Consider the following 26,194-nt stretch of genomic DNA (forward strand, 5'->3'; position numbering starts at 1 on the left):
ACTTTAAAAACTGCCCAGACAAGCGCCTTCCAGTCATAATCGTTAATGATTGTTGGAAGTATCATGTAGATGTAGATGTAGATGTTATATGAACTTACCAGGCATCAATATTTGATATATTCTAATAGCACTGTTATATAGAACTTGCGTATTTGTCGATAGGATATCCTAACATTGCTTTCTTTTACATTTCTTTCATTAATATATTTGCATTAGGTTCATTTTTACTCTTTCGCCTGTTTTCTAGCAATTTGATTGGCTGAGAAAAAAGGCGTCCTTGGAATCGGAGCAACAACATATTTTGTGAAGTGCAATTATTTTTAAAGAAAAATGTCTCTCTGTGTTTTTGATTTGAACATTGAAAGAGTAAGTGTTTTGATACCATTAAAATCTGATTCAGTCTTCCTCTTGAATTAGTGTTAATTGATTGATAAGGGTGGTTTTCAAAATAATGAAGCAAAAGTGTGACATAGGGGTTGAAAATTCAAACTTATTTTTTAGGGTGGTCACCTATTTTTTATGATAGCAAATACTTCAAATTTGAAGGAAATAACTCTCGGAAAGTGTTGAGAAATGCCAATAAGAAAATATTTCAGCCTTTAATTCGAAAGTTCAGTGAATTTCCCGTAAGATGGGTGATAAATGTTGCAGTGTTTTATGACAAGGAAATATGTATAACAGTAATTTTTTAAACATAAATGATAAGTAATGGGTGTATGTGTATGGTTTGAAACTTATTTACTCAAATGTTTGTGGACATTGGTTTTCAAAATCACAATTTCTGCACAAATCTGACATGAAAATAAAACTTTACCTAGAAAAGTTGTTGCTAAATGCAAAATAACTAACATATAATTATAAAACCTATTTTTTTCTCTCACTTTGCATGTTTGTAAACCACATGCCAAATTTCAAGAATGTCCAGTAATTCTAATTTCTAGAATTGTCAACTCAAAATTGAGTTATTGTACAGATGCACAGGGGACACATACTGAAGATCAGTGTAATATTCATCCATTATTAGTTTTCTATTCATAAAAAGACTAATGGTGATCAACTTTAGACAAATACCATTAAAAAATTAATTTATTCCACAAAATAACTACAAAATTGAAAATTTTCACTACAAAAACATGAAAATTCAACTGAATGTAATGCTTTAAATGAAAAAATAAGTGACTTTATACATAACTAATACACTGAGATCATTTAGTTTACATGCAATGCTTATTCATAGTAGAAAAATGACAAAATGCCATGCATGATAAATGGAATAGTAAAATTCATACATACTTTATAATGTTACTAAAAAGGGTGCACAGGGGACAAATTGTATCAAAATATTTATTCATAGAATATGTTCATGGTAAGTAAAATTCTTTTAACTACACAATATTTACTAGTGAACATTACATATTTAGGTAAACTTAGAGCTTAAGAAGCAATAAAATTGATGTTTCCACTTTTAAACTTGAAAATTGGCAACTTCAGAAATAAATGCAAACAATGAATTTTAAATTGTCCAGGGTTTCTTATATAATGCTAAATTATCAAGTAATGCCTAAATTTTGCTTTCACACTGCTAAGAATACAGAACTGCCACCACAAATTACAGTATTGCTATGAAAATTGATATATGTCAAAAAAGGGTGCACAGGGGACATCACTTTTGGCTCTGTGAATATTTAACAGTCAGTAATATGTGAAGTTGAATGCTGCTTTTGTATCTGTTGTAACTCCCTTTCAAGGAAAATAAAGTAAAATCCCATTTTATTTAAAGAATATAAGAAATCTGACACTTAACAACTAAAAAGGTGCACAGGGGACAGTTTTAGGTGTATAGACATCCATCAAGTTTCTGAGAAAGTTGATTTATTAAAGAAAAAAAATCATACTGTGTCTTCACAGCTGAAGGGATAAGGATCTTAAAAAAACATTAAGACTTTAGAAAAGTAATAGGGTTATGAAATTGTAGTGTTCAACATTTAAATTTTGTATTTTTTTCACTATTTTTTGTGAAGGGGGTTCCATCACAAGATGTGAAATATTGGTAACAATAAGATGTCGGTAATGAAAAGAAGTATTTTATTTAAATGTGCAGAGTTTAAGTTATACAAAAAAGCCAAAGCTGTAACAATAAAGCATGGTTTTAAAAAGTAAGCCACAGTTCAAAACTATACTTCATGTAAAATGTCACACTTTTTTGGGTGCACAGGGGACAAAATTAGCTATATAATTTAAAATAACTTTAAAACTGTTTGATTCATTAAGCTGAAATCGCACACATTTATTGACTACATTGATTTGGATATAATTTGCCCCAAAATGCATTCTAAAACTAAACTGAATTAAAGTAAGGTGAGAGAAAAGAAAAAGCTTCATTATTTTGAAAACCACCCATAAGTCGAAATGTAAGCAAAAACTGAAAGCACTAACAGCATTGAACATGAACAAGCACTTGCAAGTTGCTTTTAAAAAAAAAAAATATTTGCTAGCTCTGTAGCTGAACATACCTGTTTCCCAGTAGTTTCTGTACCCCAATAGTTTTTCAGACCTTTTATATTTCGAGCTGTATAGACTATGCCGTCGTAAAGCCTCTGGCTAACAATTTGGCAGTGGCTAGGATTACGGTACCGTAATCCTAGCCTCCGAGTCTAGGATTATGGAAGTTCCGCATTCCTAGACAACCCTATGAGGATAGGCTAGGATTACAGAAGTATTTAAGAGGCATCAAATATATGTTAGGACATGCATAGATAAATTACTTTTTTTCATTTAAAATAGCGATTTTTCATGCTTGTCGTATCTTGTTCATGATCCGCCATTTAGCCTAGGATTACCGATATATTAATGGCGGCAATTGCTACCGGGTGTATAAACAGAGTAACAGCTGTTAAAAATCTGTAGTCAAATGTTAAAAAAAAGTGAGACACCAAAAAGAAGGGGAAAAAACAATAAAAGAGAAGAAAAGAAAGAAAAATTAAATAAAAAATAGAAAAGAAACAATGAAAATGAAAGAAAAAAATGCAAAATCATTAATAAGAAATAATAACATACTTTTAACAAAAAAAACAAAATTATAACACACACACAAAAAACAAAACAAAAAAAAAAAAAAACATTTTTTATGGAAATTGTAAAAAATGGGTCTGTAGTCGCCACCATTAATATATCATAACCCAAAATAACGGATCGACGATAACACAAATTAGTATGATGGGCATGAAAAATCGCTATTTTAAGTGAAAAAAAGTATGTTTACAACATAATTTGTATATGTTCTAAAATATATTTGATGCCTCTTCAGGGCTAGCGCTGGAATGGGCATTTTGAGCAAAATGCTTAAAATGCTCATTTTGGCTCAAGACAATTCAGAAATGGCTCAAACTCTAAAAAAACCTACTTTAAGAATTAAAATCAGTCAATTTTATATAATGTTATTTTGGACCAAAGGGTACCAAGACAGACTGTGACAAAACATGCAATAAACAAGAGGCACAGTCCAAGGTCCATTAACATCATCAAGTGACAATAAACCTGTGCCCTTCGGGGTAATTAAAGGCCTAGATTTTGGCAGTGGGCCAAGGGGTTTTTGTCTTCACAGTTGGGGGCTAATGACCATCACAGTATGGCTAAAATAAAACACGGGTCATTGTTTATTGGAGAGCCAGTCTACCTTACAAGTGTATCTATTAGTGAGAAGGGGAAATTATGTAATTTATTTTAAATTAATGAATAATTGATAACTTTTAAAGTTATACTAATTATTTTGGGCATTTCTATGTAAAGAAAAATATTTGTTGATCAAACACAATAATGAAATAATCAGAAACTTATTTTCACAATAATGAAATAATGAGAAACTTTTTAAAAGAAATATGCAAGTTTTTAGCTCGACTATTCGAAGAATAGTCTAGCTATTCTACTCACCCTGGCGTCGGCGTCGGCGTCGGCGTCACACCTTGGTTAAGTTTTTGCATGCAAGTACATACAGCTATCATTTAAAGGCATATAGCTTTGAAACTTATTTATTCTTTTTCTAGGTCAATTACCAACCTCACTGGGTCAAGTTCCATAACTCTAACATGTATTTTGAGCAAATTATGCCCCCTTTTGGACTTAGAAAATTCTGGTTAAAGTTTTACATGCAAGTTACTATCTCCAAAACTAATGCAGATATTGAATTGAAACTTCACATGTGTCTTCGGGGTTATAAAACTAGTTGATAGCACCAAGTCCCATAACTCTGACCTTCATTTTGGCCAAATTATGCCCCCTTTTGTACTTAGAAAATTTTGGTTAAAGTTTTGCGTGCAAGTACATACAGCTATTACTAAAAGGCATATAGATTTGAAACTTATTTTTTCTTTTTCTAGATCAATTACCTACCTCACTGGGTCAAGTCCCATAACTCTGACATGTATTTTGGCCAAATTATGCCCCCTTTTGGACTTAGAAAATTCTGGTTAAAGTTTTGCGTGCAAGTACATACAGCTATTACTAAAAGGCATATTGATTTGAAACTTATTTTTTCTTTTTCTAGATCAATTACCTACCTCACTGGGCCAAGTCCCATAACTCTGACATGTATTTTGAGCAAATTATGCCCCTTTTGGACTTAGAAAATCCTGGTTAAAGTTTTACATGCAAGTTACTATCTCCAAAACTAATGCAGATATTAAATTGAAACTTCACATGTGTCTTCGGGGTTATAAAACTAGTTGATAGAATCAAGTCCCATAACTCTGACATGTATTTTGGGCAAATTATGCCCCCTTTTGGACTTAGAAAATCCTGGTTAAAGTTTTGCGTGCAAGTACATACAGCTATTACCAAAAGGCATATAGCTTTGAAACTTATTTATTCTTTTTCTAGGTCAGTTACCAACCTCACTGGGTCAAGTTCCATAACTCTTAACATGTATTTTGAGCAAATTATTCCCCCTTTTGGACTTAGAAAATTCTGGTTAAAGTTTTACATGCAAGTTACTATCTCCAAAACTAATGCAGATATTGAATTGAAACTTCACATGTTTCTTCGGGGTTATTAAACTAGTTGATAGCATCAAGTCCCATAACTCTGATATGCATTTTGGTCAAATTATGTCCCGTTTCGAACTTAAAACTCTTTTGATATTTAACATTTTGGGTAATAATTTCCTGCTTCTGTGACAATATTTCGAATAGTCGAGCTTGGCTGTCTTACGGACAGCTCTTGTTATTTTTTCAAATTCTGTCTGGAGAATTGTGATATTTTAGAAAAATGTGACTTTCACTCATCTAAAGCTTGCAGAATACTGTAAATAACATTTGTCTAGAACTGAAAACAGAATGTGCATTTCAAAGTTACAAAGCAAAGCATGAAAAAAGTCACTTTTGGCAACATACTGAAAAGGAAAATTGAGCATCTCTCACAGTTTGTTTAGCTACATTGGCACTGATTAATGATTACACATGGATCAAAGGTGTTTGTTTGTGGTACAATCATGCCATGATTGAAGTTCCTTGATTGAATAAAATATTGGTCCTTCTGTTATTATCTCATCAAAAGACAAGATTAAAGTTTGATCTTTATTGTTCAAAAAAGATTGATTAAATAAAATTATTTGAATGAGTAATTCATTATTGATGGCAATAAGTATATATTAAAATGTTTTTAAATTCATTTCTTGCTTGTCATTATGGCTGAGAAACTTAGTTCTGAATCAGGTAGTTTACCTCCTGCAAAGAAAGCAAAATCTGTGAAAAGTGAGACATGGACTCTAAATCCAGCTAAAAAATGGAAAATAGAAAGCCACTGTCCCCTAAAATATGACGAGTGTCTTGTATCAAGTTCCCAAAAGATTATTGGGGGCGGCAAATGTCCGTTTCAGAAATAAGGACTGGGGGAGCAAATGCCCTATCTAACATTTCAACTGAGCGGCAAATGTCCAGCAGTCCACTTTTTCATGGGGGGGGGGTGCAAAATGTCCTGGGGGGCAAATGTCCGGATCCCGGAAAATAGACTTTTTCAAATAAATTCATCCTTGATGCACTGTTTTGCTTATTATTACACAAGGACAGACTATTCAGTTATGAAGCATTTAATATGTTTCAATATTTGTGGATAGGCAGTGGCTAGGGTTACGGTACCGTAATCCTAGCCTTCGATTCTAGGATTACGGAAGTTCCGTATTTCTAGACAACCCTACGAGAATAGGCTAGGATTACGGAAGTATTTAAGAGGAATCAAATATATATGTTAGGACATGCATAAATGATGTTGTTAACTTACTTGTTTCACTTAAAATAGCGATTTTTCATGTCTGCCATATTATTTCGTGTTATCGATCCGCCATTTTGGGTTAGTAAAATATAGATGGACAATTATTTATGCACTGTTGATGAATGTTTATGAATGATAAAAGTTAAAATCTTCTTAATGAAAATAGTAATGTTTCAATGTTTACATAATTGTCCAACTATATCCGGGCCACATCACGAGGAGGTGCTAAGTTCATGGCCCATTTCTTTTTCTTTTCAATTTCCATAATAAATAATCGTTGTTTTTTTTTTGTTATTGTTTTTTTTTTTTTTTTAAATATTGTTGTAATTTTGTTTTTGTTTTCGAGTACGTTATTATTTCATAGTCGTGATTTTGCATTTTTTTCTTTCATTTTTAATTGTTCTTCTATATTTTTTTTCTTTTCTCTTTCTTCTTTTAGGCTGATCACTTCCAAATAGAATGTAAGCCTCCGCAGGTCTAGTCACAAGTAGTCCAAATATAAATAGTACTAATCTTTTTTCTTTTCCTAGTGCATTTTCTCAGCAGCAACGTGCTTACTTTTACCCTACCGCGTTTCAGTATGTATCACTTTGCATTCTAATGAAATCGGCATGTTCCTATCACATGCTAGATAAAAATGGCGGCGTAAGAATTTAATGTCACGAAAAGAGAAATTGAAAGAAGCGAAAAGTAGTAAATTCAGCGGGTTGTATTTAACGAACTGTAGTTTTCTTATATAAAAGTTAACACCCCCTTTTCTTTTTGTTTTTCTAAAGTAGCGATCTAGTTCTTTATGGGAATATAAGTCTCTGAAAATCTGATATGCTATAAAATGTCGAAACACCGTTATGAAGTGAGTGGATTTTATATGAAATAAAGAACAGCTGGATTTAGTGGTGTTCAGCCTTTACTAACCCAAAATGGCGGATCGATAACACGAAATAATACGACGGGGATAAAAAGTCGCTATTAAGTTTAAAACATCATTTATGCATGTCCTAATATATATATTTGACTCCTCTTAAATACTTCCGTAATCCTAGCCTATCCCTTACAGAAGAAAAAGGCCTGCTGCGTACTCTTGCTGTGTACATACAGCGTATACGATGCGTACATGATGTGTACTGAAATCAAGGGCTTTAAATAGTACGCAGGATATACACCGCACATACACCGATAGTACGTTTGTAGTATACTTTTGACATGCAAATGAGCTCTGCCGCGTACTACTTGCTGCGTATATGCTGTGGACTACATAGTACACAGGATGTACGCTTCAGGAATTTAGTATGCGGGAAATAGTACACAGCATGTACGCGGCACATACACTTTTCACATGCAAATGAGCCTGCGGTGTACTATCCCTGCGGCGTACATGCTGTGTACTCCTGGCCCGAGTCCTGCGGCATACATGCTGTGTACTCCTGCTGCATACATGCTGTGTACTCTTGTGGCGAAACTGCTGTGATAATGTAAATTCCTTACCCCACCAACTTTCATATGCAAATGCTGATCATTTGGACAGAAAAAAAAAACAGAAAAAAGATAAGTGACATGCATCAATAAGTATTTACCCTTACCAAAATAATGTAGATTGATGTTATCAAATAAATTAGTATGCTTTTCTTCATCCACTTTTCAATGAAATAAATCAATTTTTGCAGCATGTAATTTGGTAAATATTTGAAGAAAATGGCGTAACTGCATCAAGGGGAAACAACTTTAATGCAACTAAATATAAGTGTTATGATTTATTATAGACGATGTGTGCGTAGTATGTATTTATTTTGATTAAAATCCATCTGAGAACAATCTAGGACTGGAATTATATAAGCATTTATACACTTTTACGTATTTTGGATTGATTTTTTCCAATGGGGCGAGCGCAATTAGCCAAAAACGTTCTGAAAATATACGAGCGGCAAATCCGATGAACAACTTTTTAATTTGGTGAGGCCTTAATGAGTTAACATAATGAGCATTAAAGCCTTCATAAAACATGATAGAATGGTGTTTTGCTTAACCCTTAGCCTGCTGGCGGCGATTGGTTTTGCCTTTGCGACCAGTGCGGACCAAGATCAGCCTGCACGGATGTGCAGGCTGATCATGGTCTGCACTGTTCGCTATTCAGTTAGTAAATTTTCAGTGAACACACCCTTCGAATAATAAATGGTTTTGCCCAAACTGAATGACGGAACAGTCCATTTTAGAAATTTAGCAGGCTAAGGGTTAAGAGTATTCAAATAACAGTGAGAGCTATTAATTCTTCTCATTCGGGTGCTGTTGAGGCATTATCTTGGTAATTATTTCATGTATTACAAAATGTAATGCAACGAAGTTCAAATAAGGCTTTTCAATTATCCAAGTTACAAAGCTCCAGGATTAATTCAGAATGAAAAAGAATATATTTTTACACTGCATGCAAGGTGCAGCTCAGAAATCACTAAGATGTAAGCTTCACAAATGAACATTGCAAATAGTTTGGCAAATTTTCATTGTTCAGAATACTGGTAATCTGAACATTTCTATGCTATTAAGATAAAAGTTACTCAGAAATCAAGTTCTTGCTTCCAAAAAAAAAAAATGTACAAATCCTTCCTGCATGAAGTGTACTTCAGACTTTTACCTAAAAAAATTCAAAGTATAAACACCAAAAGAAAATGAACAAGTCCCTCCCGCGTATATGAAGTTTACTTCAGACTTTAACTTATAAAAAAAAAACTAAGTATAAATGCCAAAAGAAATTGTACAAGTCTTTCCCGCATATATGAAGTGTACTGCACAAATTTCAAAGTATCTGCGGTGTACATGCAGTGCACTATTTTCTTGTACAAGTCCCTCCTGCGTACATGCAGTGTACTCCTTAAATTTTCAGAGTCTGTGCTGCGTACTTGAAGTGTACTAGTGACCTCCTGCGTACATGCTGTGTACTCGTCGAAATAGTATGCGGCATGTACGCGGCATGCGGTGTATGTAAAATGTACTCCTCTGGCGTACTACTGTGTTCGCGGCATATACACAGCAAATACGCAGCATGTACGCCACAGAGGTTTGCTTCTGTAAGGGATTCTCACAGTTGTCTAGGAATACGGAACTTCCGTAATTCTAGAATCGGAGGCTAGGATTACGGTACCGTAACCCTAGCCACTGCCTTGTGGATAATGGTGTTTTCTGCTGCAATCAAAGCATTTGAAATACCCCAAAATAGCCGAAAAGTATTAGGGGGCAAAGCCCCCTGTGAACCCCACCAAAGCCCTGTTGTGGATACAATATTATATTACATGTATGGGCTTGCGAGCCTATACTGTTACTTTATTGAGAAATGATAAAAACTATGGTTAAAAAATAAATTTATTCTTGATGCACTGTTTTGCTTATTATTCGTAACACAAGGACAGACCATTCAGTTATGAAGCATATAGTATGTTTCAACATTTGTGGATAATGGTGTTTTCTGCTGCAATCTAAGCATTTGAAATAACTTAAAGCCCAAAAGCTTCTGGGGGCACAGCCCCCTGTGAACCCCACCAAAGCCCTGTCTTGGACACGCAAATGGGCGTGCGAGCCTCTTCGATCTACGGCGTAAATATTTGGCTCAAACTTTTTTCAACCCAGCGCTTGCCCTGCTCTTAAATACTTCCGTAATCCTAGCCTATCCTCGTAGGGTTGTCTAGAAATACATAACTTCCATAATCCTAGACTCGGAAGCTAGCATTACGGTACCGTAATCCTAGCCACTGCCTAACAATTTCGTATCATCTAGAACTTTGTTGCCTTTAGTTTACCTACCAGCGAAAACCTGGCCTTACCGTACTTATTTATTATTTGAATATCCCGGTTGTTTTAACTTACTTCGATGTAATATTTACACAAGAGATTGTCATCTGCAGGGGAATTCCAGTTACGGTGCGCATGCGCAGAAATTGAGGCCCCTTGAAGGTAAACATCAGTCACTTGATGCTCCCATTTACAGACGATACAGTAAAAACATTCCGATAGTAAAATCTAATAAAATAAAACAATAAAAGTCAGAAATTCACTATACTATGGCATTAAATCATCAATTAAAAATAGGAACCAAAATAGACAGGAATTCACCTACGATACCTTAATCTATCAATTAAATGTTTAGCAGCAGTGTCCATGCTCGAGTGATCAGGGCGTTTTAGTACCAATTTTGAGACCGATTGTGTTCTTTTTTTTTTTTTTAAAGTTGTTAATTATATCAAAAGTTCTTAATTTCTTTTTTGTAATATTACCAGTCCGTTCAATACGTCCCGTCATTTTTGCATGATGTTGCAAACGTCATTCAAACGTAGTAAGATGTAGCTGTATTATGAGCGTATTATAAATCTAGTATTTGTTAAATTCTTGATATATACTTTCGAATTATCATCACGCCTTAGAATTATGTTTTAATTTTGAGTGCATGTACATTTAACGAAATCGGAAATGTTTGCTTTTAGAGAAAGGTTACAACTGTTGCAGTCGAAGGTCCGAAAAACTACTCGACTAACAGATATTTATGGAATTAATTGCCCCCTTTGAGGCCTCACCTACATTTGTATTATGAACGCAACTGTAATACGAGTTCTGCATGGTGTTAACGAAGAACTAGCTGTTTTCTGTGAAATTTTTATGTTTTTTCTATGTTTTGTTTGAAAGTTACTGACAAAAAATAGCGATTTCAGTCCGGAAACTACTGGGAAACCAGTAATGCTACTAAGGGAATGAATGAATAAAGAAATGAAAAACAACATGTGAAGTTGTGTACCCAAACCGGTTCAACCCCAACGATAGTCAAAGTAATCCGACGCATTAGTCATAGCCTCTATTCCGTCTAAACAGCTGATCGCATGTACTGACATGCTGCCGTTTGACTGAGGCCTGATAGGGGTAGCCGAATTCAGGGCTCTATGTATAGATCTACCGACGCATATGCTGCTTTCTCCTTGATTCGAGCCTCTTAAATATTTTAGGGGTGTGCTACCATTGAAATCTGATTCAGTCTTCCATATGAATCAGTGTTAATAAATTGGAAGTGTCTAGCCATCCAGTAACCGGACGCCTAGCCTGCGTTCTAGCGTCCAGTTAACGGATATCTAGAAAATCCTCAGTTGATTTTCTAGCCGTCAGGTAATAGATTTCCTAATGAATGAGTAATGATACCTGTTATTTACTAAAGATATTGATACTTGCCTGCAAACAGAATTCTGTGTGAATACATACTTAAGATATACTTTTAATCGTCTCGAATAAATCACTGCATTATTCAGCCGATAAAACGAAAGTCTGCCGAAATCAATAAATGACTGGATCGCCTTGATGTCACTTATAAAAAAAAACATCTGATGGTGGGCAATTTAACAATGTTTTTATTGGATTGGAATTTTTAAATTTTAACAACTTTTTCACTGGATATTCAAAATTAAAACAAGTTTTGAAATACTTACAATTTTCGTATTTGACTATTTAAATAATTTAAGGAATAACTGTTTAAATGACATTTAATTTCAATAGCAACAGTTTGTGATAGTTAAACGTTATAGTTAAGAAAAAACAGAAGTTAAGCGTTTATCCATTTAAATTTCTAAGTAATAGTCAAAATTAATCAATGAATCGCTTGTTTTATAAGCTATCCTTTCATCAAAAAAATATTTATTAATGTGTTTTAATTAAGAATTAAAGTTTAGGCCGTTAGAAAAACATCACATTATACAAAATAACATGACATTCGGCGATCAATATTTTATCATTTCTAAAAATAGAATATCAACGGAAATCAGTAATCTATTTGAGACAATGAAAAATATAGTTTTAACAGTATGTTTTCACATATGTTTTCACACAATATTTTGTTTGCAGATAAGTATTGATATTTTAAGTAAATAACAGTTAAAACTTTGTGAAATCATTGCTTATATATTCACTAAGAAATCAATTACCGGATGGCTAGAAAATCCTCATAGGCTCATAATGTCTCTGCTACATTTTTCTTATGAACATAAAACATATTAATGTCTTGTTAAATCGTATTTTTATGCCCCCGGCATCTACTGATGCTGAAGGCATATAGTGATTGTCCTGTCCGTCCGTCCGTCCGTACGAGGTTAACTAAATGGGACTGTTTCGTCTAGCATCAATACCCCTAACTAGAATGACTTGATACTAATGCAGGTGTAACCTGTGACCATTCCTCATCTTCAGACATCACCTGACCTCAGTTTGACCTTGACCTCGTTTTGGAATTAGGTTGCTTTGTATCGACAAGGATGCCACCGGGGGCATCAAGAGTTTATTGAATGCAGCTCCTTGTCTATAATTGTTTTCACCCATATTTGTCAATAGTTTGAATACTGATTAACACTTTAGAAAGTTTTATTGAGTCCTGATGCAGTTATTTTGATTACCTCCCTTTATGGCTCTATGTTTATAAGTTCTAAGCAGTAATAAAAGTAGTGATTTTCTAACCATGTAATTATGATCTATTTGGACTGCTTAATTACCGGTAAATCTGTTTTTAACATAAAGTTTGAAGTCTAATATGGAACTTTAAAAAGTTTTTGCGTGTAATTCTGATTGGACAACAAAGTGAGAATAAACTTTTTTAATTCATCAAAAGACTTTTATCGAAAATACTGTTTCAGTTTTTTTTTAAATAATGCTATTTTCATTAGTTAAAAATACAGCACGTATTTGTTAATTAAGTTTATGTCATTATCCATGAAACATATCAATGTGCACTTTAAATGTGATGTATGTCCTTATGATTTGTTTACTTACCTTTGTTAAGTAATATAAGTGTAGTGGCCACCTTATTGTATTAGTTTAGATAAAAATGTACTCTACACTCTGTCTACAGTTTAAGCCACATTAATTTTGTACTTTTCAGAGAAATAAGCAAAAAAAAAAACCCTAGAACTTCAGTGGTTTTGAATGAAACAGTTTCTACACAATTTCTATCACGCAATTTTTAGCTCGACTATACGAAGTATAAGGAGAGCTATCCTACTCGCCCTGGTGTCAGCGTCGGCGTCTTTCTGCGTCCCCACCTTGGTTGAATTTTTTTAACACTTTCTCTTTTTTCAACTTATCTCTGTAATTACTTGATGGATTTGATTCAAACTTGAAATACTTATTCCTCATCATCATCCACATCATCTGACATAAAGGCCATAACTCTGGCACCAATATTTCATGTATTATCCCCCTTTTCACCTAGATTTTCAGGTTAAAGTTTTGATGCACTTTCACTCTATCTCTGTTATAACTGAATGGATTTGATTCAAACTTAAAATAGTTGTTCAGCATCATCACCCACATCATATGACACAAGATGCTTAACTCAGGCACAATTTTTCATGAATTATTCCCCTTTTTACTTAGAATTTCAGGTTAAAGTTTTATGCACTTTCACTCTATCTCTGTTATTACTGAATGGATCTGATTCAAACTTAAACAATTGTTCAACATCATAACCCTTATCATATGCCACAAGGTGCATAACTCTTGGACCAGTTTTTATGCCCCCGAAGAGAGGCATATATAGTTTTTGAACCGTCTGTCGGTCTGTCCGCAATTTTCATGTCCGGTCCATATCTTTGTCATCCATGGATGGATTTTCAAATAACTTGGCATGAACATGTACCACAGTAAGACGGCGTGTCGCGCGCAAGACCCAGGTCCGTAGCTCAAAGGTCAAGGTCACACTTAGACGTTAAAGGTCATTTTTCATGATAGTGCATTGATGGGCGTGTCCGGTCCATATCTTTGTCATCCATGGATGGATTTTCAAGTAACTACGCATAAATGTGTGGCATAGTAAGACGACGTGTCGCGCGCATGACCCAGGTCTGTAGCTCAAAGGTCAAGGTCACACTTAGACGTTAAAGGTCATATTTCATGATAGTGCATTGATGAGCGTGTCGGGTCCATATCGTTGTCATTCATGCATGGATTTTAAAATGATTGGGCATGAATGTGTACCACAGTAAGACGACGTGTAGCGCGCAAGACCCAGGTCCGTAGCTCAAAAGTCAAGGTCACACTTAGATGTTAAAGGTCATATTTCATGATAGTGCAATGATGGGCATGTCCGGTCCATATCTTTGTCATTCATGCATGGATTTTAAAATAACTACGCATGAATGTGTGGCACAGTAAGATGACTTGTCGCGCGCAAGACCCAGGTCCGTAAGTCAAAGGTCCTAAACTCTAACATCGGCCATAACTATTCATTCAAAGTGCCATCGGGGGCATGTGTCATCCTATGGAGACAGCTCTTTTTCATGAATTATTTCCCCTTTTTACTTAGAATTTTAGGTTTAAGTTTTGATGCACTTTCACACTGTCTCTGTTATTACTGAATGGATTTGATTCAAACTTAAAATAGTTGTTCAACATCATCACCCACACCATATGATGCAAGGTGCATAACTCTGGCACCAATTTTTCATTAATTTTTCCCCCTTTTTACTTAGAATTTTAGGTTAAAGTTTTGATGCACTTTCACTCTGTCTCTGTTATTACTGAATGGATTTGATTCAAACTTAAAATAGTTAATCAGGCTATTGTGCAATATCTTCATCCACAATTGGAGTCATTAAACACTCCAGTGACAGCTCTAGTTTCCTCAGATGTGCCCAGTTTCACTATCCAGCAATAGTCAAGCCCGCTGTCTCCTGTGACAGCTCTTGTTTTATACAATGTAAACATCTGTTTCAGTCAACAATTCGCCATTTTAGCATAAAACTGTGTTGTTTTTTTTTAATAGAAAAGAGTATAAGACTTTATATAAGTTTGATATTTATTGTTTATGCCCGGGGGCTTGTTATACTGTCCCTGAAGGCTTTGCAGGTGATACAACATGACAAAACATGTGTTGTATCTGCTTTAAAATTATTCTGTCTCGATACACTGTATACAGAGTGGTTTCACATACAACATGTAGTACTTGTTTCTTTGTTATGTTTGTGTACAGTGAATATTTTACTACGTTATTACCAACTGTCACAGTTCATACTTTTCTAGCTATTGTTTCAGAGTCTAATATTTTCTTCTCTTTTTTAAAAAAAAATATCTTTCTTCTTTATATTTCTATACTAACATTCTTTTCAGTCTAACAACAGAATGTCTCTGTCCCAGGAAAGGGTTCTAGTGACTATGAGGATAAAAGTACGAGGTAAACCCTTTATGATAGAAGATATTGCAAACTTAAGTGAGACATTTTTTGAAAGGCTTTAAATGTGTAAAGTATCTTGTACTTTTTATCTTAAGTTTTGTTTAAAATGTAAATGGACGATTCACAAGAAATTTTGAATGGTGAAATGTCCATCTAAGCTGAAAACAATAACAACAGTTACTGATGTTCTAACTGACCTGACTGACATTTGGTAATTGTGAATATACCATTTATGTAATTTGTATACTGAATTGATCAGCTACTGTGAATCTTCCAAGTTGAAGCAAAATATAAGTTAAGGTTCTGTCATATGTACATTGTCTTCTGTAAAATATTTCACCATACTGAAAGATAGGTCATATTATATAGCCTATTACAAGTAAGATACACACGTGCAAGAAATAATTTTCTCTCTTCTGCAATTCACTATAAAAAATAAAATTGAATTCCTTTTTATCTGTTAAGAGTTATTTGTTTTAAAATATTTTTATACACCAAATAAACAGAATGCTGTAAATTAGTATATAATATTATACATATTATTAATATTTTATTTTATTTCTAATTTTGAAATGGCCTTGCACCAGATATAGAAATGATTGCTTCTTAATTATCATACATTGAGCAAATATTGATGTTGTATCCTATAGTTACAGTATATATATTATTTACAGTAGAGTTTAAAGCCCCAGTGTAATATAATTCTCTCTTGGTTAGCTAAACCCAAATATAATGTAGCTACAGAATTAAATATTGAAATTTCTATGGATCACTCATTATACCATGACAGAATGAGATGATTTTTTTAAAGTAGTTTTATGTGTCAATGAAAGGAAAAATTTTTAAAACAGATCAATAGCACTGTATAGAAATGGGAAAATATTTATAATGACTATGTTACAGTTTGGTTTTGAGGTCAGCGGTGTTTTTCGTACTTTTAATATTGATCCATGGTCCGTTATTTAGGTAATGTTATTCAGTATGACAGTGGTTCTTACCTAAATAAGACAAAGTAAATCATGCTGATTTCCCTAATTGGCAGACAAGTCTATAAATTGAACTCTCTAACGTCAAAATCAAACTATAGGGCATGGTTAAGGTCTATAATGTACTCTATCATATCTTTGAACCCTTACCATGCTGGACACAGTTGCTTTTGCATCCATGCAGTCTGATCATGATCTGCACTGTTCGCTATTCAGCCAGTATCATTTTGGTAAGCACCCCTTTTAACAGTTAATGGTACTGTCCAAATTGGAAGATTGACATTCAAGTTCATTATAGAAATTTAAAGCTACTTACAGTTTGTCAACACAAGTTTGGCATAGAATTTAAACTATATATAACACAGATTTTAAGTAATAAAGTGAGCGAAAATATTGGTAAAAGCAAGAAGAGTGCTAAATTTCTCCATTATTTCAAAAGTGCTACTCACTTGTGCGCAATACGTTAGGTAATATTTTCAGTTTAACAGTACAAGCAGTAATCTTGGATACGACACATTTTTACTGCTGAATAACTAAGCAATTATAGTGTGTCATTGGTTGTGGAAAGGAACACAAATTTTATCACAGCTGGATGCCTTGAATCTGGCAAAATAAAAACCTTCTCAAGAGGGGGAATATCAGTTTGCTCTGTATGATTTCCCTGGTTGTTTTGTTGACTTTTTAGTGTCAGAACTGACAAACATTTGAGCCTACATAGTGGTTGTACTTCATAAGATGGTGATTTGTGGGCAATAGATGACCACTAATGCTTTAGGAGTCATTAGGTCGCAGGTCAAGGTCACACTGACAAGACTGACAACAATTTCTAATTAGTAGCTAGAGAATGTCTGAGCCTATGGCAGTAAAACTTCATAGCATTATTGCATGTGGTCACCAATCCTATTTTTGGTGCATCAGTAGGTCAAAAATTAAGGTCACTATGGCAACAAGTGAAAATGGCATTTGCTTAATAATTGGAGACTGCTCAGACCATTGACTGTAAAATTTCACAGGGTAATTGTGGTCAGTAGAACCCAGGCATTGGGGGACAGATGGTCAGAGGCCATGGTAACAATGATCCTTCAGACTGAAAACAATGGACCGATCAAAAGTATTACTTAAGACTGAAAATTTCATACTCTGTTATTTTCCCAGGCCATCATAGGGGATGGTGGCATATGTGTTTACTAGTAACCTTTTTAGCTCATCTGATTTTTTGAAAAAAAATGATGAGTTATTGTCATCACTTGAGCGGTTGTCGGCGTCGGCGTCTGCGTCGGCGTTGCCTGGTTAAGTTTTATGTTTAGGTCAGCTTTTCTCCTAAACTATCAAAGCTATTGCTTTGAAACTTGGAATACTTGTTCACCATCATAAGCTGACCCTGTATAGCAAGAAACATAACTCCATCTTGCTTTTTGCAAGATTTATGGCCCCTTTTGTACTTAGAAAATATCAGATTTCTTGGTTAAGTTTTATGTTTAGGTCAACTTTTCTCCTAAACTATCAAAGCTATTGCTTTGAAACTTGGAATACTTGTTCACCATCATAAGCAGACCCTGTACGTCAAGAATCATAACTCCATCTTGCTTTTTGCAAGATTTATTGCCCCTTTTGTACTTAGAAAATCAGTTTTCTTGGTTAAGTTTATGTTTAGGTCAGCTTTTATCCTAAACTATCAAAGCTATTGCTTTAAAACTTGCAACACTTGTTTACCATCATAAGTTGACCCTGTATAGCAAGAAACATAACTCCGTCCTGCTTTTTGCAAGATTTATGGCCCCTTTTTGACTTAGAAAATATCAGATTTCTTGGTTAAGTTTTATGTTTAGGTCAACTTTTTCTCTTAAACTATCAAAGCTATTGCTTTGAAACTTGCAACACTTGTTCACCATCATAAGCTGACCCTGTACAGCAAGAACATAACTCCATCCTGCTTTTTGCAATAATTATTGCCCCTTTTGGACTTAGAAAATCATTTTCTTGGTTGAGTATTATGTTTAAGTCAACTTTTCTCATAAACTATTAAAGCTATTGCTTTAAAACTTGCAACAGTTTTTCACCATCATAAGTGGACACTGTACATCAAGAAACATAACTCTATCCTGCTTTTTGCAAGAATGATGGCCCTTTTTAGACTTAGAAAATCATGGGTAGGACAATATTTCTATTACACAAAAAAAATCAGATGAGCGTCAGCACCCGCAAGGCGGTGCTCTTGTTTAGCATGATCTTTTAGATACATAGTTTTTTCCCATGTATTCATCCCTGTCTTGAGAATGCCTACTGAACTTAGTAGTAAGAGGGCAGATCTACAAATTTGGGGTTGTGAGTTAGGTCCATGGGCAAGGCACATGTTGTTGACAAAGATGTGTCTGTTGTAAACATTGTCCTCCAACTTTGATTCATATGGAGATGTTTACAGTTTGCAAAAAAGTTGTTAATGGTACAGAATCCAGGACACTGGCTAGAATTACTTTTTACCATTATGTATTTAAAATACTGTTAAAAAATGGTGCTAAACCAAAATCAAACAAACAGTCATCTTTGTTTTTAGATTATTGACAATTTTGTATGAGTGGAATCTGGTTTTACCATTTCTTAGGAATTTAGGTGCTTTTGGTCTGTGTGCTTGCCAAAATAGCCATAAAATGACAAAAGAAATATTACATTCCCCCTCTAATAAGAAATCCTGGCACTTCTTCTGAATACGATTATAGAAATATTTCCTGCAATAATTACACAATCAGTGCTTTTTTTCACGACACTGTTGTTGTTTTGATATTACAGGTGTCAGCACCAGGGGTGTGGTTGGCAAGCAGCAGGGATGTTTATCTGGCTATAAAAGCTTTCGGAGAGTACAGAACTACACGCAGAGTCCCGCCAACATTCCCGCTGATTTTCCACGAATCTTTTAGATTTGAAAAGGTGATTATTGATTGAGTTAATTCAAAAACTGTATTGCAATATTTATAAAAAACTGTTGTCGTAATTCTACCTTCAAAGCTGTTTGAAGAAAAAAATTAAATTTCGTAATATTTTGAGGAAAGTTATCTCCTAATACATAATGTATTTTGGCAGTCCTGACAGTTTTTCTGAGACATGCAATTTGACAGACACTGAATTTATTTTGTTAGAACCACCATTCTGCAATTAATGCAACTTAAACCATTTCGGGGTACTATTTGTAAAATATTTGTATGCAGTAATATTAAATATTAAAGTCTAATTTTGTTGTATAATCTCAATTTTGTAGACATTCTTCTCAGCAATAGACTCCCTAGACGTAGCAAGGTTCCTTGAAGGTTGGTGTTTAAACTACTTGCTTTTTTTTCATATAACGTACAAAAATAAAAGATTTTATTTAATTAATTTAAATTTCAATTAGGTTTTTGTTTATCCGGTATGTATTTATTAGAGTAAAATTTAATATAATTTGTAACAGCTCTTGTTTGTTCTGTGGTGAACAGGATTATACAGGTTACTGTAAGACCTGGAATGGGATTTCTGTTTTTGCATATCCATGTGTCAAATTATATGTATATATCAGGTGAAGTGGTAGAAATTGAGCTTCTGCAATATGATGTCTATTACGATACTGTTGTCAAACTTGCATCCTTCTCAGCCAATGCTCGAGAATTTCTGTTCCCATATCCGAGCTTGAGTCCTGCCTACTCTACTGCATCCAAGGAAGTAATTCTCTTCAGATCTGCTCTATTTCCAGTAAGTTGATACTGTATTATTAAAAGTAAACATCTGATTTCAAAACTTGCTTTTGTATAATTTCTTTTTACTTTAAACGTTCATTATTTACTCTGATAGCTGATTTTGTTTTAAGTAAGCTAAATAAATACTCAATTTCAATAGATTGAGCATGAATTTTCAAACATTTTTGTTTTGAATAGTCTTTACCATGGCTATAGGCTGACCATGAACTCTTTTTTTAAAAAAACATTTTAGTAGAGTGAATTGTTATTAAGTCCAAATCTTAGAATTTACTCATGACAAGAAACCAGTTTTTCTTCAACTGGCTTTGTGATGTAAAAAGTTTTAGTTTTTCAGGCCGGTAACATAACTAATTTTTTTTCTTGGTAGCATTTGATTACTGATTATTTCATGAAGATGAAATGGCTGTTTTATACACCCAATGGTACATGTTATGTGATTGTACTAGTTGTCCATTTGTTAGTCAGAGATTCTAAAACTCACAAACTTCTTGTGTACATTGGTAAGGATCAATGCTGTTCGCTTTCAAAGCCCATTGCAATTAGGGAAACTGTTAGCAAACAGCATGGATCCATGCACAGGCTGGTCCTGATCCATGCTGGTTGCAAAGCCACTATGTTGGTTTTCTCATGGCGCGGCTCATATGATCCTCTAACTTGTCAGGCATATTACCCAATTGACAGTGAATGACCACTGTTGGTTATGAGGTCAGTGGATATGATTGCCAAGGACTATATCACAAGATCTTTTGCTACCGTAATCATATTGTGGAAAATCTTCAAAATGCATTGTTGTCCATCAGTTGCAACTGGTTTTGCAGACATATGAACAAGGTACCAAAACATTTTCAAAATGACTTGACCTGCAACCCTCAAACTAAGCAAGCACATTGCAAGCTGCAAGATCACTAATACAAAAAGAACAGTTAGCATGGACCCCTCTTGATTTTGATGTTTCTTAGTCAAAGGTCTTGGTCTCTGTATTGCTAATTAAATGTTAAGATGGTTATACTATGAGATAATGCTAGGTGATCTGATTTGCAATTTAACTCTTGTCCTGCTAAATATCTATAATAAACTTGCAGTCTTTCAATTTGGACAGTACCATTTACTGTTCATTGGACTACATACAAAAAAGATACTGACTGAATGTCGCACAGTGCAGATCATGATCAGGCTGCACTGGTTGCAAAAGCACTGAATCAGTCGTGTTCATCATGATAAAATATAATTTCAACTCATTAATCTCAGAATGCTTTCATGTCATATGATTCTCAAACTTGATAGATGCATTTGATGTGGGCAGACTACTACTCAGCACTCGTGTCTTTTTAATCCCCCACCACGAGTCATGGTGGGTTATACGAATGGTCTCCGTCCTTCTGTCCATCCATACTCGTGTCCGCTCCATATCTCCTATTCCACTTGAAGGATTTTCATGAAAACTTAGTTCAAATGATTACCTCATCAAGACAGTGTGTGAACTTATGATTCAGCCATGTTGTCTCAAGGTCAGGGTCACAACTCAAGGTCAAAGGTTTCAGCTTTCCATTTTATATCAGCTCTGTATCTCCTAAACCCCTTGAAGGAATTTTATAATACTTTGGTCAAATGATCACCTCCTCAAGGCAATGTGCAGTACTTATGAGTCAGCCATGCTGGCTCAAGGTCAAGGGCACAACTTAGGGTCAAAGTTTGAGCCTTCCATTTTGTGTCAGCTCTGTATCTCCTAAACCACTTGAAGGATTTTCATCAAATTTAAATCCAGTGATCAACTCATCAAGATGATGTGCAGAACTCATGAATCAGCCATGTTGGCTCAAGGTCAAAGGTTTGAGCCTTCCTAATTGTGTCCTCTCTGTGTCTCCTAATCCCTGTGAAGGATTCATCTAAAACCTGGGTCAAATGATCACCTATTCAAGGCAATGTGCAAAACTCCTGAGTCAGCCATGCCGGCACAAGGTCAAGGTCAAATCTCAGGGTCAGAGTTTGAACCTTCCATTTTATGTCCACTCTGTATCTCCTATACCCCTTGAAGAATTTTCATGAAATTTGGATCAAATGATCACCTCATGAAGACAATGTGCAGTATTCATGAGTCAGCTATGTCAGTTCAAGGTCAAGGTCACAGCTCAAGGTCAAAGGTTTTTCCTTTTACTATCCATAACAGTGGTGAGGGATTTAGCTGTCTTTAAGACTGCCTTGTAATGTTTTGGTTTTAGTCGGTGCTAGGGGACATGTTGAGTTTAACATTACTTATTTTTACCGGACTCAGTCTAACCAGGTCTGCTATTATTTTGTTTGAATGTAGTCTGTCTTTCCAAAGAATCTTTTTATAGATTTTATTTTATATGTTCAAGATTGATGGAAATGAATTGTATTGAATGACATAACCTTCTTCTGTTTCATGGTGTCTAAATAATAAATACTTTTACTCATTAAAGACATCTCAGAGGGGTTATAAAAATGTTTTCATTTTAGGGAATGTCACCAAGGCTGGAATTTTCTGTACAGACAAATATAACCAGGGATGTACCAACAGTCACAAGGGTAAGAAAATAATCAACATTTTTGGGAGTTTCACTAGGGAAAGATTTCCTGCTCAGGTGTACATTGTTTAATAATGGACCTTGAAAGTGATTGTATTTCTTTCTAGATGAATTTCAACATCCACTTTTAGTTGACAACTTCGTGCTTTTGTAGCTTTGCAAGTACACAAACTTGCATGATTTTAGTCAATCAATTTTGTTTTTCAGCAGACAAAAAAGTGCAGTTGAAGACATTCAGTGAAAGTGACTGTGTATTTTTCCATGTGTATCTTTACATAATCGTATCAAGTCAGGTGATCTTAATTGTATGTTTTTGTTCTTTTATGTCGATTTCAGACTGTTTGTTACACTGATAGAGTTCCTGTGTACTCCTCATACCTTGATGAAGGTAAGTTTTTAGCTTCCACTTAACCCTGATGGAGGTAATATTTGATGAATAGAGCTATTCTACTCACAGCCATCACTGTCATTGTTGGTGTCACATCTTGTTTAATACCATATATGCTAGTTAATGTCGCAGTAACCATTGCATGTAATGGATTGAAACGTAAAAGGCTTTCTAGTCATCAGACTTACTGAAACAACCAAGCTAGATAACTCTGTTTCAACTTAATGCAAATTGTGAGTCATTCTGACTTAAAGTTTTGTGTGCAACTCACTATCAAACTGTATCTCAATATCTATTGCATGTATTGGATTGAAACTTTACACAAAGCTTCCCAGGCATCAAATCCACTAAAATAACCAAGTTAGGCAACTCTTGGTTGAATTTATTTCAAATTAAGGCCCTTTTTTAAAAATAGAAAATTTAGTTAAAGTTTTGCATGCAACTAAATATCCAGTCAGTATCTCAGTATGTATTCACATGAAACTTAATAGAATGCATCATAGTCAGCAGGTCTACTGAAATAACCAATTTAGACAACTTTAGGTTAGATTTACTGCAAAATATGACACTTTTTTACTGAGAAAATTCAGTTAAAGTTATGCTTGCAACTAAATATCAAACTATATCACAGTATTGATAGAGACTTCATGGAAGACTCACATCTCATCATCGTTCCAAATCTTTGTTAAAACTAGTTCAAATTATAGCTCCTATTTGACTTATAAAAGTAAGTTGAAGTTTTGCATGCAAGTTGTTATCATCGCCAAGACAAAATTTTAATTTGTAATTAATTGCAATTATATATTTATTTACATAATTCTTTCCAAGTTATGGCCAATCTTCAACTTATAAGTTGTAGAATAGTCTTACAGACAGCTGTGTTACTGCATGACATGGTTTTTATGCTCAGTTGAGGAAGATATCTTTTAAAATCAGAATATTAAAGATTGTTTTAGAATAGAAGTGTCTGTGATAAATCCTGAATATTTTTGCTGTATTTCACAGATGCTGAAGTTGCAGAGCTAACTTCTGAAACAAGAAGGACCTACATTTCCACACCACGTATACGGCCACGTTCAGCTGAACCATTGTACTCATACCGTGCAAGGTCACCTGCCCCTGTTCTGTCGACTGCAGACAGGCTTGAGATTGAAATTGCTGCAGAACGAGCCACAGCCAGAGCTAAAGCTGATGCTCTACTCTCTCTCAGTAGAAGCTCTTCTCCTATCCGGTCCTACACACCAACCAGGTCATACACACCAACCAGGTCCTTTACACCAACCAGGTCCTATACACCGACCAGGTCCTTTACACCAACCAGGTCCTATACACCGACCAGGTCCTTTACACCAACCAGGTCCTACAGAGCAAGGAGGACCTACTCACCAGTATGTTAATTAAAAGCATTTTAAATAAATGAACAGTGAATATTCCATATATGAAATAATTGTTGCTGAGAATATATATTACTGTCAAGTGGATGGATCATGATAGTATTACATGAAAATGAGCATTGTCAAATCCTATAAAGATGGCATTGTTTTTCACAGGCAAAAATAAGCAACATGTTAAACATGAATATCTTTCTACAAAGTTTCAGCTTATTGCCACATCTTTTGTAGTCTAGGAAGGGGACCTATAAAGAAGATGGCACTTTTTTTTTCAGAAAGATAAACATGTTTTATAATATTATGAAGCTGTTAAATTTTTGTGTAAAAAAACATCTAATTGTAACAGAAAGTGGAGAAAAACTAGTGCATGCTGTAACTGGCTGTTTCCTCAAAGAACACCATTGCAGGAGTGGCTTAGAATTGAACCTAGACCTTAGTTTATTACATATCCTTTTTGAAAGGACTAGATTAACAAGGAAGCCACCAGTGCATACAGTTTTAATTTTTCAGCTTGTGAAAACTTGATCCTAATTCTTTTATTTAATATGTTACAGGTGTTCCGTCGTTCTATTGATGATACGTATCTGGACAGTAAACTCTCCTATTCTCCAAGATATCGTTATTATTAAAAGGTTAGTGATTCTTTAATGAGACTATCATTTCCAATAGTCCATTGCTCTTTTCATCAGATAAAACTTTCTGGATATAAGGAGATGATAAATTTCATTGCCACAAAATCTAAGATTTTTGGAAATCAACAGCTGAAAGGGAAAGTTGGTGATAGATGTTGCTGACTTTAAACCACTTTCCCCTTCCTATTTGTTTAGGGTTTTATGCCGTTTTTTAACAGTATTTCAGTTATGTAATGACAGGCTGTTAACCTAACCAGTGTTTCTGGATTCTGTACCAGTACAAACCTGTTCTCAGCATAGTAACTGCTAAATACCCCCGCCCCCTCCCGCCACTCTCTTATGCTGGCTTCCTCCTGCGCATGAAACAAATCCAGGTAGAGGTATGTGTGAGTGGAAGGGAAGGCCATTGTCTTCATCTACCATTGACACTGATGTGACTTAAAGAATGATGATATAATGTAAAGAAGAGGAAGAACTCTGTCTGTCTTACCAAAAGAACTATCGGCAGAGTTACATTTTTATCAATAAATGGAGTCCAGCTAGTAAAATAATATCCATTCTTCTGGTGTGCACAAATACAAAATATAAAGCAGTTGAACATTCTAAAATGAACATTGGTAATAGTTTACAATGAGTTGGTAAAAGTTTATTTAAATTTATAGATAAAACATGTTGTTTTTTATTTTGTGTAAAAGCCAAAAGAATGACAGTTGTAAAGGAGGTTTGGTTTTAGCAGTGCAAACAGCTTTATTAAGAATATAATGTATTAAATAAATTGTAGGGGTCATAGTTAGGAATTCTTCAGTTCATGCAAAGTTTCATCCCTGACAGTGCTTATTTACTAGTTACTGTGAAATCATTAATATTCGTGGATTTCATGGTTGAGACTTCAATCCACGAAATTTAATCCCAATGAACAAGTAAAATTCCCATTCATTTTATGTTCAGAAGTTGAAATCCACGAATTAATATCCCCATAAAATTGCCATTTTGACCAAAACCACGAAATTGCATGCCCACAAAATTAAATGATTTTACAGTATGTAATGCTGATGTAAACAAATTGATGTTAATAACATAC

At 34.5% G+C, this 26,194-nt stretch overlaps 1 protein-coding gene across 1 annotated transcript in view; it reads left to right on the forward strand.

Moving 5' to 3' along the window:
- The first annotated feature begins 264 nt into the window (after positions 1–264).
- The window catches only part of LOC123523843 (spermatogenesis-associated protein 6-like), a 32,091-nt gene continuing 6,161 nt past the window's right edge, over positions 265–26,194 (forward strand). The window contains exons 1-8 of the mRNA XM_053539496.1: positions 265–366; positions 19,219–19,356; positions 19,685–19,733; positions 19,979–20,151; positions 22,635–22,703; positions 23,039–23,090; positions 24,096–24,478; positions 25,036–25,113. Coding sequence (XP_053395471.1) covers positions 331–366; positions 19,219–19,356; positions 19,685–19,733; positions 19,979–20,151; positions 22,635–22,703; positions 23,039–23,090; positions 24,096–24,478; positions 25,036–25,110 — 975 coding nt within the window. The 5' untranslated portion in view covers positions 265–330 and the 3' untranslated portion in view covers positions 25,111–25,113. The remainder of the gene's footprint in view (positions 367–19,218; positions 19,357–19,684; positions 19,734–19,978; positions 20,152–22,634; positions 22,704–23,038; positions 23,091–24,095; positions 24,479–25,035; positions 25,114–26,194) is intronic.

Source organism: Mercenaria mercenaria, chromosome 3 (assembly GCF_021730395.1).
Source record: "Mercenaria mercenaria strain notata chromosome 3, MADL_Memer_1, whole genome shotgun sequence".
NCBI lineage: Eukaryota > Metazoa > Mollusca > Bivalvia > Venerida > Veneridae > Mercenaria > Mercenaria mercenaria.